The sequence below is a fragment of the Varanus komodoensis genome, unplaced genomic scaffold, assembly GCF_004798865.1.
Source record: "Varanus komodoensis strain SLA01 unplaced genomic scaffold, ASM479886v1 scaffold1, whole genome shotgun sequence".
Classification (NCBI taxonomy): Eukaryota; Metazoa; Chordata; class Lepidosauria; order Squamata; family Varanidae; genus Varanus; species Varanus komodoensis.
This window is the reverse complement of record NW_025335268.1, coordinates 89,632,984-89,648,478: the sequence shown is the minus strand read 5'-3', so window position 1 is coordinate 89,648,478 and position 15,495 is coordinate 89,632,984. Positions and strand designations below refer to the sequence as shown.

Genomic DNA, 15,495 nt, shown 5'->3' with positions numbered 1-15,495 from the left:
TTTGCCATCAATTGTTCCCAGCATTAGGCTCTTCTCCAGTGAGTCCTTCCTTCTTATTAGGTGGCCAAAGTGTTTGAGTTTCATCTTCAGTATCTGGCCTTCTAAAGGGAAGTCAGGGTTGATCTCCTCTAGGACTGACCGGTTTGATCACCTTGTGGTCCAGGGGACTCTTCTGACTATGTGACTATGACTCACAGTGACTATGACTCACTTAATTCCTTGCCTGAAGGATAAGAGTATCCACCTATTTTTGGCCCAGCTGGACAGCAACTGAAAGTTTAAGTACTGATAAGAGCCTGGCATGGGCTGGGTGAAACCTGCCCCAGGAACAGCTTCAGGTGGGGCATTTGACTGAGGTGGTAGACCCCCATCTACCTTCTGACAGCTATTCCCTGTGCCTCAGCTTGGGGACTTTTACATACTTGCTCTCTCATTCTCTGGCCTCTGTGCTTTAGCCTGGATCTTACCTATAGCAGGACTGGTATCCCAGTGGCAGGCAAGGTAGATTTAAATTGACAAAACACAGATTGGGCATTTTGGAATTGGCCCCAAGCCATCACTCCCTGCCCTGCCAGTAATATCAGCCCTTCTCCTCAAACTTGAGCAATTACGGGGCACTGGTGCTTCATGCTCTTCAGCAACTGATGAAGTCCTTGAAGAACTGGCTTGGGACCTCTAAGGCTGAGCAGCAGTCTGAGTAAACTACTTCTCTTTGGGTACCTTCACTAAGGTAAGATGTGCTCAAGAAACCAGGAGGGAAGAGTTCTGGTTAGAGGCAGAGCTGTAGAACATTAGTAACTAGATTGTCTTGGAGGCTACTTCAGAGAATAGCATAAGGACAGCTGGTTCCATCACTTTACTGCCACCAAATTTATTTACTTGCCTCTGCTCACAGCATATATCCAGACAGGCAGAGACTGGAAATCCCTGGTTGGATCTAGCTGCCTCTGTGGAAAAGGAAGCTGCAAGCAGGAAGTATGAGAGTGGCAAAAATTCTTTGGATTCCTGGCAGTTTTCCCTCCCTCTTGAAGTGTGCTTTGGAAAGAATGCCTAGAGCTAATAATGTCCCTTTTGCACCATACCAGAAGACATTACATATGATTCTGAGTGCTATACTTGTCAGATCCATGGGCTGCCAATTACCCACTGATGGGCTAAGGCAGGAATGGGCAACTCGTGGCTAATGATGTGAGAGGAATCTGTTTGGGGAGTGGGAATCAGCCAAGTTCCCTGGGCTTTTCAGGATCTAAGTCTCATGTGACTGCCAGGAGCACCCCTCTTCCATGCCACAACCAGCAGCCATTTGTGCTGCTACATGGGACATGGAAAATGGTTGCCAATTGTGCAACCTTCACTCTGTGAACATTCACAGACGTCTTGGTTCAGCTCTCTAAAGACCAGGCTAAACATAGGAAAAAGTCTGCAAATCCAACATGAACTGATTCTGCTAGGCTTCATCCCAATCCTATTTGGGGCCCCTTAGCTTGTGGCCTTAACTCCTAACATTCCTCATCAGTTCTGCTGGCTGGGGATGATGGGAGTTGCAATCTAATAGCATCTGGAGGGCTATAAGTTGCCCACTCCTCTGCTAAGGTGAAGAGCAAAGTTAAAAAAAATGAAGGGCAGGGCGAGCTCTACCATGAAGCAAAGTGAGACAGCCGATTTGGGCAGCAGATTTTGGGAATATATTGTTACTGCCATGGAGGGGCAGGGAGATGCTTCTGACAAAGTGGCAAAATAACTTTCAGGGAATGACTAAATCTGGTACAATATGAAAGGCAAAGGTTGATGTTAAGCTCCAATATATGTGTCAGGGCTATTTGCATGCATTCCTGTATGAAACCCAGAAAGATTGATGCTTATTGAGTCACATTCTTAGTCAAAACATATCTCGTTTATCAGCTGGCAGCAGAGATAGCCAGTGATAATAACTGGCTTTTTGCTCTAATCAACTATAATGTAGCACAATCTCTTTAACATCTGTTATGTATTGTTTCCTGGCTTGGAAATTAGTGTTCAGAGGTGTCACGCTTATTTGTTTTGATCTGAAGGGATGGATATTGCAACCCTTAGTGACGCTTAATTAATGCAGTATGACATTCCCTGGGAAATCTATATATGATAGAGTGGCTTGTAGATGTGAAGGAAGCATCAACAACTTCTAGAAGATAAACGGTATTTCTATCAGAGTCTTGCATTCATGCTATGGCAGAGGGGCATACCATACTTCAATATTTCTAATTATTATTATCATCTGTATAGCTGTTTTTAAAGTCAAACCCAGTTTGCTATAATCTTGTGAGATAGGCTTGTAGAGAGATTGGTGATACATTAAATCAAAGCACAGAACACACAATATGAAGAAAAAACAGATTTTACCAGTTTATTCTCAACATCAGATACATCCAATAAAAGAAGCACCCTGAAATAAAGGCAGGATGCTATTTGCCTTGAAACTTAACAATTACTTTGGCAATTGTAATGTTTATTGTAATGATTGAAATCAGGTTTCCTTAGCCTTTGGCTAAACTTCAGGGCTGCTATGGAATGTTCTTAAACATTCCATCTCTTCAGAAGCAGAAGTTCGTTTGTAAAACATCAACAACTTGTCAACACATAAAGCCTTGGCTGATATCCAAGTCCAAAAATCCAAATCTAATTCTTCACTTCTGCAAATGGAAGGGACAACATTCATGGAAAAGATTCCCATCCTTAGCAGTCCCAAATCTGCTCTGAGAGATTGGAGGATGCAATGGAGCAGACATCAACTTGCATGTTCAATAGAGAAGGGATCATGTGTACTATCAGATCTCAATCAAGTATTATCTATGAATGTTAATATATTATTTACTGTGTAGAATCCCTTTCTTTGTTCCATTTCCAGCTTCAAAGCATACCATATGAAGGTTGATCATATCTCACTTCCTGCTCACTTGGTGTAATCCAGTCTCACACATATCCTAGGTGAGAAACTTGTATTAGGCTGATAATGGAGATAACCACATTCCAGTTATGGTTCTTTTCCTTCAAAAAATTATACAGCTACATAGGTGCTTTCTATTAAGGTTTTTATTGTACATGAAAGTAGTTTAAAAGCACCACCATGTGGCTAAATTCAAAATGATATCTTGCTTTTAATCCTTATGTGTTACAGTGTCATGAGAGCACCCTCATGAAACACAGGATGGGTTCACACGTCGTAACATGCAAATCGCTGTATGGTTACCACAGTTCCCAGTTATTTACCTGAATGTACCTGAAGGACAATCAGGCTCATGATGGTAACTCTACTCCCTCCTCCTATTTCCTTTCCTCTCAGTCCTCCAGGCAGTATCCAGGTGACACCCTGGGAAGGAATGAAGCTCCTTTCTTTGACGGCTGTGATTAAGAGCCATGTTTGTCTCTCCATGTCTCTCCAGCAGTTTCTGATGTGCAAACAGGTTCATGACCCTAGAAGCAGAGGAAGAGGGAAGATCCCGGAGTGGGGGATCTGCTTGATCCACACTCAGGCAAAAGAGGTGGAAATCCCTTGGGCGGTGCTGTGGAAGGGAGAGGTGTCACTCTGCTGATTCTGCCTCTGAGTCCTCCTGGGAGGGGTGAGAATCAGCTGCTCCTTTCCCAGTGCTGAGCAGCTTCCTGCCCACTCCTGCCCTAAAGAAGTCCTTTAGGGCCAGGTGCAACAGGAGGTGGCAGAGTGGGGACACCTCTGGCAGCTGAGTAGAACAGCAGCCACAAAGAGCTGGCTATCTCTGGTTATCTACTTGGCGAAAGCAGCAAGAGGCCACTCTTGCCAAGCAACTCTCTGGTTCTGACCTTGGTGTCACAATGAGTTGTGTTGTTCTGGGTTCATATGATACAGCAAGCCATCGTGGTACCAAGAAATCATACAACAGACCATTGTTTCTGTTTGTGGTTTCTAAACACCAAAAGTTCCACACTGAAATATCACAAAGGAGTTCAGATGACACAAGAGCCCAACAATGGTAAAAAACCACCATGGCTTGCTGTGCTGTGTAAACCCACCAACATAGTATAATCTAGCAAGTCTCATTAGTTTGTATGTCTGCTCCTTGGTGATTATTGGCTTTCTTTTCTTTTTGTTTTAATTTGTACATTTATAAGGCTATTTCAGAAATGAATGATTCAACTGGCTTAACTTTGCAGGTTTTTCTAAGAACCACTGAAAGAGCTTTGGCTATTGGGTGGTAAGGAAATGAAATAAACAATTACAGCCACCAAATAAATGAATAATTTGGTAATATGGATACTCATGTAAAGTTTTATCTCAGTTTCGGAACTTCAGAATGGTGATCTGAGGCTATGAAGATATAGTTATTGGCTGATTTTAAAAGAGGACAGATTTCAGACACTGATTTCATGAATTGAGAGTGAGACGTGAATACCTGTTTTCCCATGTATTGTTTAAAAATTCCAGCCCTCAAACCTAGGGTTTTTGCTTTAGGTTTATAAGTAAATTTGAATAAAATACCCGCAAATTATGCCTCTCATTTATGATCTGGACTGACATTCATGCACAGCTGGTTACTGGAATGATGTTTCCAGTTCATAGTGTCTGCTTATGGGTTTTGCCTCTACCTCTTGCACCATAGAAGAGGCTGGGCCACCTGTGTCATTTCATGCAGAATGGTCTGTCACACTGTTCCCAAGCAGTCAGCTGTGCAGCTCAATAATTGTAGACCCTGGACTTAATAACCCTATGCATATGCGTGCGCTCACATGTGTGCATGCATACACACTTTAGATGGTCATGTGTATTGCTTCATTTGTGAAGCCCACAACAAATTCATCCTCTAACTGCTACTCCTTGTTTTATAGCTGCAGCTCCATAACTAGTCAGTGCAGTGCAAAAAAAGCCCCGGAAGAACAAAACCTCGGTTTCAATAAGCGCTTTTTTTTTTAAATCATGATCACTTTAGAAGTGAGCTTGCATGAACCTTTGAACTTCATGACTCTTCTGCACGCAGTACTGGCCTTTCACAGCTTTGTTTCATATTGATTGCTTAAAAACACAGCAGTTTTCTGCATGGGAGGAAGGACATATCTATTCTACAGCTCCGTGTAGTAGGAAGTGATGTTCACTGAACATCTAACACTGTAGGATTGCAAATATGGATTTCCTTCAGTGACAGCTTGGGACATGGTTGCTCTTTCTCAAAGATAGCATTAATTAACACATGATTTGCAAGTGTGCTCCCTATTCTAATATGATTCCATATAGAATGGTAATTAAACATGACCTTGGTCTTGATCTGATTCACATTTAATTCATCCAGCTATTCTCTGAGCCATGTTCTCTCGTAATTAAGTATGCATTTAGTACCGTGCTCTTTCTGCACCTGTGACAGTGCCCTGGGAGCACCAGTTAATAAGGAGACACATTGTTTTTGTGCATGCTCCACCCTGTCCATAGATTTAGCCACTAGATTACAGTATTAGAGTAAAAAGGCACACTTTTTAAAGTAAATAAAGCTTCAATAATAGTATACCATCACAGTTATAGTTCCATTCCACATAGTTAATTAACAATGCTTATTCTTTTTCTCTAAATCTGTGTATTTTCTGAGCCAGTTTATTTGTTTGTGTTTGTTTAATCAGCTGTCAAACTGTTCAAATTGTGGGGATGAGCACTCATTGCAGAACAAATGGAAAATTCAACCAAAAGGATTTGGTTGATATTATTCAGTGCAATATCTAGTCATTCCAAAATGATTGTGTGTGTGTTTCATCATTCACATCCAGCTCTCCCCATTCAAGGATGAGGGGGCTTGCCTTTCTTAATGGCATCAAAGCTTCTTTTGGCAACAAAAGAAGGTCCTATGGTCTTCTTGACTCAGAACACCTTGTAGGTTGTGCTGTTCCAGATACCTGCCAGTAAACAGGGCACACATTGTGTTGTTGTTGTTGTTGTTCTCCTCTTCCTTTCAAGAAAGTTCTGGAGGATTTTGCTGCTGACAGGACAGTGCATTTTGCCAGAGGGAGCCAGCCTCCCCAGGCAAATGGCCACCCTGCTCTAGTCCATCATTTTATCTATGGCATGACAAATATTGTGTTAAGTAAGCAGCATTCTATGAATATTATTTGATACTTCATGCAAATATACAGCTGCTACATGAATTTTGCAAGGATAAATTAGGATAGCTTAATGCAGAATTGTGCATATGTATTAGTATTCTTTGATGGCAAAAGAAGAAGGGGGCAGCAGAGAATGAGGTGGCTAGATGGAGTCACTGAAGCAGTCGGTGTGAGCTTAAGTGAACTCCGGAGGATGGTGGAGGACAGGAAGGCCTGGAGGAATGTTGTCCATGGGGTCGCAATGGGTCAGACGCAACTTCACAACTAGCAACATTAGTATTCTGCAGGTAAAAAATCTTCACTTAACCACTATTAAACCATGAAAACTGCTGAAACCACAACACATTTTGCGATTTGTTAAACATGGGAATGTAATGTGTGCCTTTGGAATTTTAAGTTAAAGTCTAGTAAAAATGACTTTAATATTGAACATTTAATATGCTCACACCAGCTGCAACAAAACTTTGCATCAGAAAAACAAAACCCAATGTAGAAACAATTAGTTTTTGGAGATTATTCACCCCTTTCCTATCATCAGAAAATTTTACCAGTGATGGCTGATACTCTGTGGTTTGAATAATTTATAGACATTGACTGAAGTTTCCATGGCTGAAAAATTCCAGCATCCTTCTACAATAGAATCAAACGCCCGATTTACCACTTGGAGGAACTGAAGTTAAATTGTAATTATATTTACTTAAAAAATAAAATTCTATTTCTTGTCTTAAATTGGGAAACTTTTTTAATTGTGCAGTTTTTAGAGAAACATATAAACATATATTACTTTTTTGTGCTGCCAGAGCAAGGAGATCTGCCTGGGTAACTGTTCCTTCCCCAACCAATTCAGCAGTGTCTGAGAAGTCTTAAAATACTTTTTGTTTGAAGTGTGCTCAACTGCAAAGATAGCACATGCAAAGAATATGATTCTGGGAAATACTATAGCATTGCACAAAATAACAAAAATAAATGATTTTTTACTACTACTACTATTACGAAATGGTGGGGGTAGATTCATGATCAAGCCAGAGTGTTGTTATTGTACATTTCATTTTACACAGATGCTTATGATGGATCATTCAACTCAACTTCACTGTAATTTGAAAAAGCTTTCTTTAGCAAGAAGTGCCACTGGTGGAATCTAAAGATATTTCTTAAGTTGTGGTGCCATCAAGTGGCCAGCTTGATTCAACAACCTTCACTTTAAACTCGTTTCCTCAAATGCGCAACTATGAGCCGAACTCTCCGCATTCAGCTGACCAGGACTCTGAGGGGACCGCAAGTGGGGAAGGCGAGTGGGACCTTGTGGACACCCCTTTGGGAAGTTATACAAGTGTGGGACACATTCTAGCAAATAATGCAACATTTGGGAGGAAAATTATACCTAAAACTGGTGATGTTCAATTTGTTTTAAATCCCTTTCTTTTCTTTGTGAGTTTACAATAATTTTCTTTGGCTTTTCATGGGGTTCTGTTCCTTCTCAACCAGGTTATGTGGTCCGGCACAGCTCAGCTAAATACAGGAATCACCAGGCATCATTCCTGGGGTTGCTGGAACTCCAGAGCCTGATTCCCTGGGACTGAGGCAAATTCTGGCTATTCCTTGCATCTTGCTGCTTTTTCAGCCAGCTTTTGGTGTCCTGCTGGGTGACTTCCTCCAAGGAAGAAATCTCCAAGTCGCTGCCCTCCTGTTCAATTAACTAAAGCAAAGGGGAAGAGAGAACATAAGAAAGCAGTGCAGAAAACATACAAAAGCCTCCTAAACATTGGCATGTCTGAGGCATTGAATCTATGTGAATTCCAAGGCAAATTGACCAGATCCACACTTCCCAGAGTAATGTGCAAATCAGAACACAATTAACCTTCCAATTTTGCACTTCTCCCAATTTTTGATGCTTTTACTGGTTTAAAAAAGGTACCAAAGCAAATGCATATTTTGCAATCAGATATGTTGAGAAATGCATACATTTCAATAAAATGCTTTTAAAAGCAGCATTTTAATTTAAATGATTTTATCTGTTTTTTTAACACACCTTAAAGTAGAAATTGGATAGAAAGGACTTATGACTGAATATGTGTACAAATGACATGAACTAGAAATGGCTTGAACCATTCTTCATAACTATAATATCTAAGCTCTGGAGCAGGTGTTATTTGCTTCTTGAAAACCAGTATAAAATACTAAATATGACAGTTTTCTGGGGTGCCCGGGTTCTGAGCTGTGGATTAAATTGTTCTGTTCTATGCTCAATATCAGAACTTCTAGGAATGCTTCCTATACTCATTCATCACCTTAGAACTGAGCATATGAATGCCAAATATTCTCTATTAAGGGAAGAGAGGCATGCTGTGCACAACTGAAATAGAGAAGAACTATTCAATAGCACTCATGTAGTTCTTCACTAAACAATGGAAATCACTATTTCAAGATGTAGTTATTACATCAACTGGGATGTTTGGTCCAACCAAGTGAATTAGAGAAAGAGAAGAGGGGAAGCCCATCAATGGATACTAGTTGTAATGGCTGCATAATTCAGTATCAAAGACCATTTGCCCCTAAATGCCCATTGCATGGGAGCACATGGCTGTTTCTGTGCTCATGTCCTTTCTGTGCACTTCCCAGAGCATTTGGTTGGTCAGTGAAGAACAGAATACTGGACTAGCTAGACCTTCAATCAGGTGGAGCACAGCTATTCCTCTATTCATTTCCATGGGTCTTGTGCAGAAGAATTTCCTATTAGATTGTGCCTTGTTCAATCCTCAGCCATTGGCAGAATGTGGCCAATAGTGTAATGGTATCCAATAAATACAAATTTGCAAATATCAGAGAAGGTTAAATGGGTTCCACCAAAATGTTAAGCTCTTTTAATTGCTTGCTGCCTACTGTTGCTTTTGATAGAATGGCTATGATAAAGTTATGCTGTTTGCCAAAACACTACACACTAAAGCTACAAGACTATATTTACTAGGAATTAGGCCCATAGAACACAGTAAGTTTTACTTCTGAATAAATGTGAACAGGATTGTGCTCTTAGTAAACAGTACATAATGGAAACTGCACATGTGTGCATTAGAAGCCTTAAGAAATGAAAAAATGATGCCTACTGTCTGGTTTTATGATCAAATGCACATTGCAGAGTACCTGAAGTTTTTTAGATGAGTTTCTGGGCGTAGGAACTTTCTCAGTTTCGACAGAAAAGAGCTTCACTCTACCAGGAGGTTTTCTTCTAGGAGCACTCAGTGTCCGCTCCAGGTGTTTCGCCATTGATTGCACCATAGTTTCTATGCGGAATCAACTGATATCAGAATCTAATCACAGTCAATAGCAAACTTGTTTATAAGTGACTTCTTAAAGACCCATTTCTGAGTCAAGAAAGCTAAAGAGTTAAGGAAAGCACCCAGAATGACAAAGCTAAGAAATGGGCTGTTGGTGTTGTGAAATGTATGACAATAGACATGTAACATACTATTCCACTCCTCTGTGTGGCAAGAGTTTTTATCTTCACAAGAAACAGATTGTGGGCACACCACCCCTGCCTTTATGGGGCAGGAAATGGCTTTTAAATGCAATGGCAGTTGTGCGGAGCATCCACACTGGTAAGTCCACTGCTAACCAATCACATGTGAACTAGAGATGCTTGAGGAATTTCTCTTTGGCAAATTTTCTGTGTGAAATGTCCTGTCTGCACTTCTCAAAGCAGCACAGAAGTGATTCATATTAAAATATGTATTTAAATACATATTAAAATATACATTTTGAGATTTTAAAAATGCAGATCAGTGCAGAAAGAGAATGGAATGGAATTATAATGAAACGATATATGAAATGTGCCCATTTCTGCAATTCTAAGTGGGTGCCTTGTGTGATTACTTGTGGCATGTTGTGAGCAACAGAAACAGCAGTTCTGAGAGGGACATGAGATGGGGTTTAATAAAGGTGAGAAAGGGGAAGAATGGCAGAGGGTAGATCAAAATATGTGGGGATTTAATTAAGCTGAATCAAATTGCAGTTGTGCAGCTTGGAGTGCTAGCAGGCCTTCCCCCAAACTGGCATTCTAGATGCTGTGGACCAACTCCATTCTGCCCTTGCCAACATGGCCAAACGTCAAGAATTCTGGTAACTGCAGTCCAAAACTTGCCCAAACCAGGTTTTGGAAGGCTGCTGCAAGAGAAAGGGAAATAGATCCCTTCTACAGGGCTATAGTCTACATAGTAGAAACCCATGCCTTTCATGGATTAATGGGATATGCAAAGCTCAGATGCTGAAGAATGAAGTCTTGTCCTAGACATGGCAAGCAGCAGCCTTTCAGCATCTCATGCATGTTGGAACCTGTTGACACAGCACACATCCTCAGAAGACACCCACTTCCTGCCACAATGTTAGTATATGTGATTCATCCGAATTCCCATAATGCTGCTATTTCAGCTCAAAGAACTCAAAGCATAGTGAGTTCTTGCTCACTTGCTCCCACTTGCTCACAAGCCTCCTTGCTCCCACTTAAAGGAAGCAAAAGAAGAAAAGAAGTGACTTCATCCACTAGTGGTGACATGTGAACAGAACGTCAGCTCCTGAGCTTGTTGAAGCACTGCCTGAGAGTTGCCTTTAGTCTCTTGGCCTATAAATAAGTATTATTATTCACCTGAATTTGTTGCTGCTGTGGTGGAAAGAACTCTTCTTGAACTATCTTTCCTTTCAGAAGAATCTACATCAGATGAATCCCACTCACTCTCCTCTATCTGTGCTACTCTGGAAGATTCTGGTTCTCTCTTGAGGGGTGTGAGCTTTGGAGAGGTAACACTTGGATTTTTCTCACACTCTTCTTCTTCAGAGCTGAAAGGTGACGTGCTGATAAACAGAAACGTAACACAGAGAAACACTGAGAAATAAATATTCTTGTCTAGCCTGCTATACAGGGATTTGGATTAAGTTTTCATTGAGAACATTTTGGAGGATCATCAGAATGGTGAGAACTTGCCCTTCTTTCACAATGAGGGGGAAATAGCTGTCTTTAGGACAGGAATACTCAGCAGCATCACCACCATCATCATCCAGACACCTGAAGGGTTGTCACACAGAGGAGGGCCAGGATCCCTTCTTGATCACCCAAGAGTGCAGGGCACAGAATAATGGACATTTCTCTAAGCTACAAGAAATCAGATTCTGGCTAGACATGAGGAAGAACTTTCTAACTGTTCGAACAACATGATGATGGAACCAAATATCTAGATTATAGGCTGTCCCACACTGAAGGCAAAGATGCAGCTGGACAGCCATCTGTTAGGGATGTTTTAACTTGGACTCCTGCACTGAGCCCAATGGCCTGATGACGACAATGATGATGATGTTGATCAAGTTATACCTCATTGTCAGGATCTGGGCAGCTTCAAGGCTCCTCCTGCTGGCCAAACGTCAGAATAACCACACTGGCTCTGATGTTGCATTATGACTTGCGTTATGACTTGGACTATGATTTGGACTGGTAATTGGACTCTGGCTTTGTATCACCTTTCCTTGTTGCCTGGGTCCTGGTGCGTTATCTGTCATCTGGCCACTCATGCCCTGGACCTTACATTGCTTTACATTAATTAATTAATTCAAAGTAGCCTACAAGAACAGTTCATACAATACAACTAAGAGCAGAACAAGACATTTCAGCACGAGACAGGAAGACAGATTCTAACCCAGAACCTTTTAATAAAGGACTCACCTGGGATGATGAACAGCAGAGTGCTGCGGGGAAGTTGGGCTGCTCCTGGCTTGCTTTGGAGAAGGTAACCTGGGAGATTCCATGAAACTAGCCAAGGAACTACCTTTGCTCCGGGGAGCTGGTATGGGTACCTTTGAGGCATAAGTTTGTAATTCAGCCTGTTCCTTCCTTTGCTTGGAAGATGCAACCTGGATTGGAGCATGTTCACTCATTTGGTTTTTACCTGAAAGGAAAGCGTGGAAACATATGGAGGAAAACAGGTTGGCTAGTATGTGGCCTATTCTTACACTATTTGCAGATCACTCTTAATTCTGGAGAGATACCCCCATTTCAAAGGAGTGAAACAGAACATTACCATGACATGTGTTCATGTCCAAACAGGTCTAATTGATTGCAAACATATTAAAGACTTTGATTATATTAGATTGTTTTCCCTTTTTGGAAATCTGGGAAAGGCCAAGTATGTGTGTGTGTGTTGCCACGATTATGTGCTCACATCTCTGACTCGTGACCCTATGAAAGACCATCTTCCAAACTGTCCTGACCTTGACAGCCCTGCTTCACAAAGCAATAATCTAAAGGGAAATTAATACTAATAATACTAATATTAATAATAGGAATAATAATAATATCACCTCTTACCTGAGCGGACTGTGAATTGCAGGGGCATGCTCTCTTCATTTTTCTGATCCCAACGGATTCTTTTTTTCACTTCTTGCTCAAGTTGGTTTCTCAATTCAAGGAAATGGGGAAATGTGTTGCCCTTCTGTTGTTGCTGGATTTTAATCCCTTTTTTCAAGTGTTGATAGGTTTCAGCTGGGATACCTTTTGTACCCTATCAGGAAAAAAGAATCTGAATAACCATAGTGTTGCATAATTTTTATCTTGCTGCTCATTCAATCCCCTTTTCATACATTCCTCATAAGTATGGAAAGTGTATGTCGGTAGAGGGTTGGTAGAAGTTATCATAGTGGGAGACTCTTCCTCTGTTGAATGCACCAAATTTGCTTCAGTGTTGCTTCCAACACTGAATGGCATGTGCACAGGTAGGGGCAGAGCCCGTTACCACAACTCCTCTACTGATGCATGTTCACTATATGCAGAAAACAAATGAACAGAGCTCAGATCTAGATGGGACTTGACTCAAGGGGATCTTTTTGCTTAACTCCCATTCCTTTTAATGGAGAAAACACCAATGGATTTTTCCATTACCTCTTGTGGTTTTGGGAGAGACCAATAATTTTTCACTGAAAACAGATACCTCCCTCAGTTCTGGTATGATTAGTTTCATTAATAGAAAAATCTGAGAAACACCATACAGCACTGAGCTGAATTGTAGCTCATACGCCAGGTTCTCTGTTTGCTGCCCTTCTTTTCTAATGCTTAATTTAATTCAAAGCCTATGAGCCACCTAGGTATTTAATATCCCCAGGGTGGTTTTTTTTTTCCCCATAGGTAGTATTTTCCCCGACAATAAATTTAACTGACTCAATTCTGTAGCTGTTTATGAGCAGTAATGTTTCATTTAACATTAAAGGCAAGCATGTTAAAGTGCAGAATTAAACTGTTTCAATGCACAATGGCACACACACAATAAAAAGTTTTCCCCTTTAAATATGGGGTTGGTTCCAGAACAGACCACCCATGAACAGAAATGCTCCTTCTTGAAAGGAGATGCAGCAATTATTTTAGCTAATCCCTCCTTACAGTACCCCAGCCTCCCAGAGTAGATTTTCAGGAACATTTTCCAGAAGCTTCAGGCTGGGATTGAGAATTGGTGAAATTGTTTCCTTCCCCTTATATCTGTGGGGTCATTCAGTTTGTAGAATTGCACTCTTCCTTGCTCTGACCCAATCCAATGTTCACAGTATTGAATAATTCCACATTATCTGCATTGGATTTTAACAGTTTGCCTCGTTATACTTTTATTCTTTCCTGGCAACTTCTTTTTAGAAAACAGAACAATGGATCAATTGTTTTTGTTGTTTTTTCTAAGTAAATAAATTCATTGTATTGTATTGTGTGGTGTGTGTGTTTTTTCTCTGCCACAAGTATCCTTGAAAATGATATGAATTTCAAATAAGTGGGTCTTTGGATCCCTCCGGATAAATTCATATGCTGACTTGTATTACACTTTGGTCTTTTTCCACTTAATTAGATTTTCTACTTGGGAAATCTTGTCTAGATCCTCTTTCCAAATGGATGGCATTAAGCTCTTGGCATATTAAAACAGACAGACTTCCATCCTGTTATGATTGCCAAAAACGTTTGGTGGATAACATTATATCAATTACATTTTGATCCATTTTCTCATGCTAAATTGACTTTATGGCAAAAGGCAGACTTAAAAATTGATAAGATAATATTTTCATAGAAGATTTGGATGGATAAGCTGAGTTTTACTTTGCATCAGTTAGTGGGGATTGATTATGAGTATTTGTTATTTTCAGATTTGAGTAAGAAATGTTTGTCTGCTAAGGCTCAGTAGCAATGCTTATCTTTGCAATATTTGTAAGAATCTAGTCTTGGCCTTGTAGTTTTTACAGCTCCACACTCTCCATCACTGTTGGAACACTTGTTGAGGCTGAACAGTTATATCAACTCACCATCCATGTTTACAAATACTTATTACTGCTGCATAAATAAAATACATACCATGTAATGCAGGAATGCAATAGGAAATTAAATGTCCAATGCCATCTAATCAATGAATTGCACTTTAGCATCTATATCTGAAGTTGTGATGGTTTCAGCAAAAAATGCTTATTTCATGTTTATTGGAGATTACATCTTTTAAATAAGGGTTTAGTTAAGTCAGCTAACTGCTGCAATTATAATACCACTAATCCTTTTTTAATCATTTGTTTTGCACATGTCCAATGCTCACCTCTTTGAGGGAGGTGGTTATAATGTGATAAACATTGCAGTGGACACACTGCGTAATTTTTATTGATGTATACATTATTTTTAAATTATTTACCTGAAAGTTAATTTGTAGTCATCATAAATTGATTTTCCATGCTATTTTGATAGCTAACATTAATATTACAATACTGGAAAGAACAAATGTTCACCTCACATGCTTTCAATATTTGAATGGATAGCAGATAAGCACTTCTCTTGAATGGGTGTACACATGGATATTTGGTCTGCCTTTGTTGTTTACATATAATTGAACGTATTATTACTGTTATTATATGCATACCTCTTACAAGGGATCCAAGATGGCTTACAAGCATGTCTTCTTTTCCATTTCATCCTCAAAACAACCCTGTGAGGTCATTTAGGCTGAGAAACTAGGATTGGCCAGATATCACTCAGTGAACTTCATGGCCAATAAGGCCTAGAATCTGGCGCTCCCAGATTCCTAGTCCAACCCTCTAACCACCATGCTCCATTTTTTATATCTAATTTATTTTCTTACTTTTTTCTGTGGTATTGTTTCATTGCACTTAAAAATAACCCCCTTCCTCCAGTATTTCAGGACTTTTAAAAAGTGAATCAAACTACCACTCACGATTTTTAAAGGATCTCCTTACTCTTAGCCTTATGACTACACCTTGCAACTTCATTTCTTCCATTATTTGCAATATCTGTTGCACTAATCTAATCACATGTGTTGTTGTGATTCTAATCACTGCTAGCATGATTATTGAGTCCAGGAATGAATTATGCAAAAGGTTCCTTAACATGCACTT

At 40.2% G+C, this 15,495-nt stretch overlaps 1 protein-coding gene across 1 annotated transcript in view; it reads right to left on the bottom strand.

Moving 5' to 3' along the window:
- Positions 1-7,615: 7,615 nt before the first annotated feature.
- DZIP1L (DAZ interacting zinc finger protein 1 like) overlaps positions 7,616-15,495 on the bottom strand; it is a 32,736-nt gene continuing 24,856 nt past the window's right edge. Inside the window, exons 13-17 of the mRNA XM_044431167.1 lie at positions 12,440-12,632; positions 11,798-12,020; positions 10,730-10,935; positions 9,232-9,371; positions 7,616-7,789 (exon numbers count right to left, since the gene is read on the bottom strand). Of these exons, the coding sequence (XP_044287102.1) occupies positions 7,616-7,789; positions 9,232-9,371; positions 10,730-10,935; positions 11,798-12,020; positions 12,440-12,632 (936 nt within the window). The remainder of the gene's footprint in view (positions 7,790-9,231; positions 9,372-10,729; positions 10,936-11,797; positions 12,021-12,439; positions 12,633-15,495) is intronic.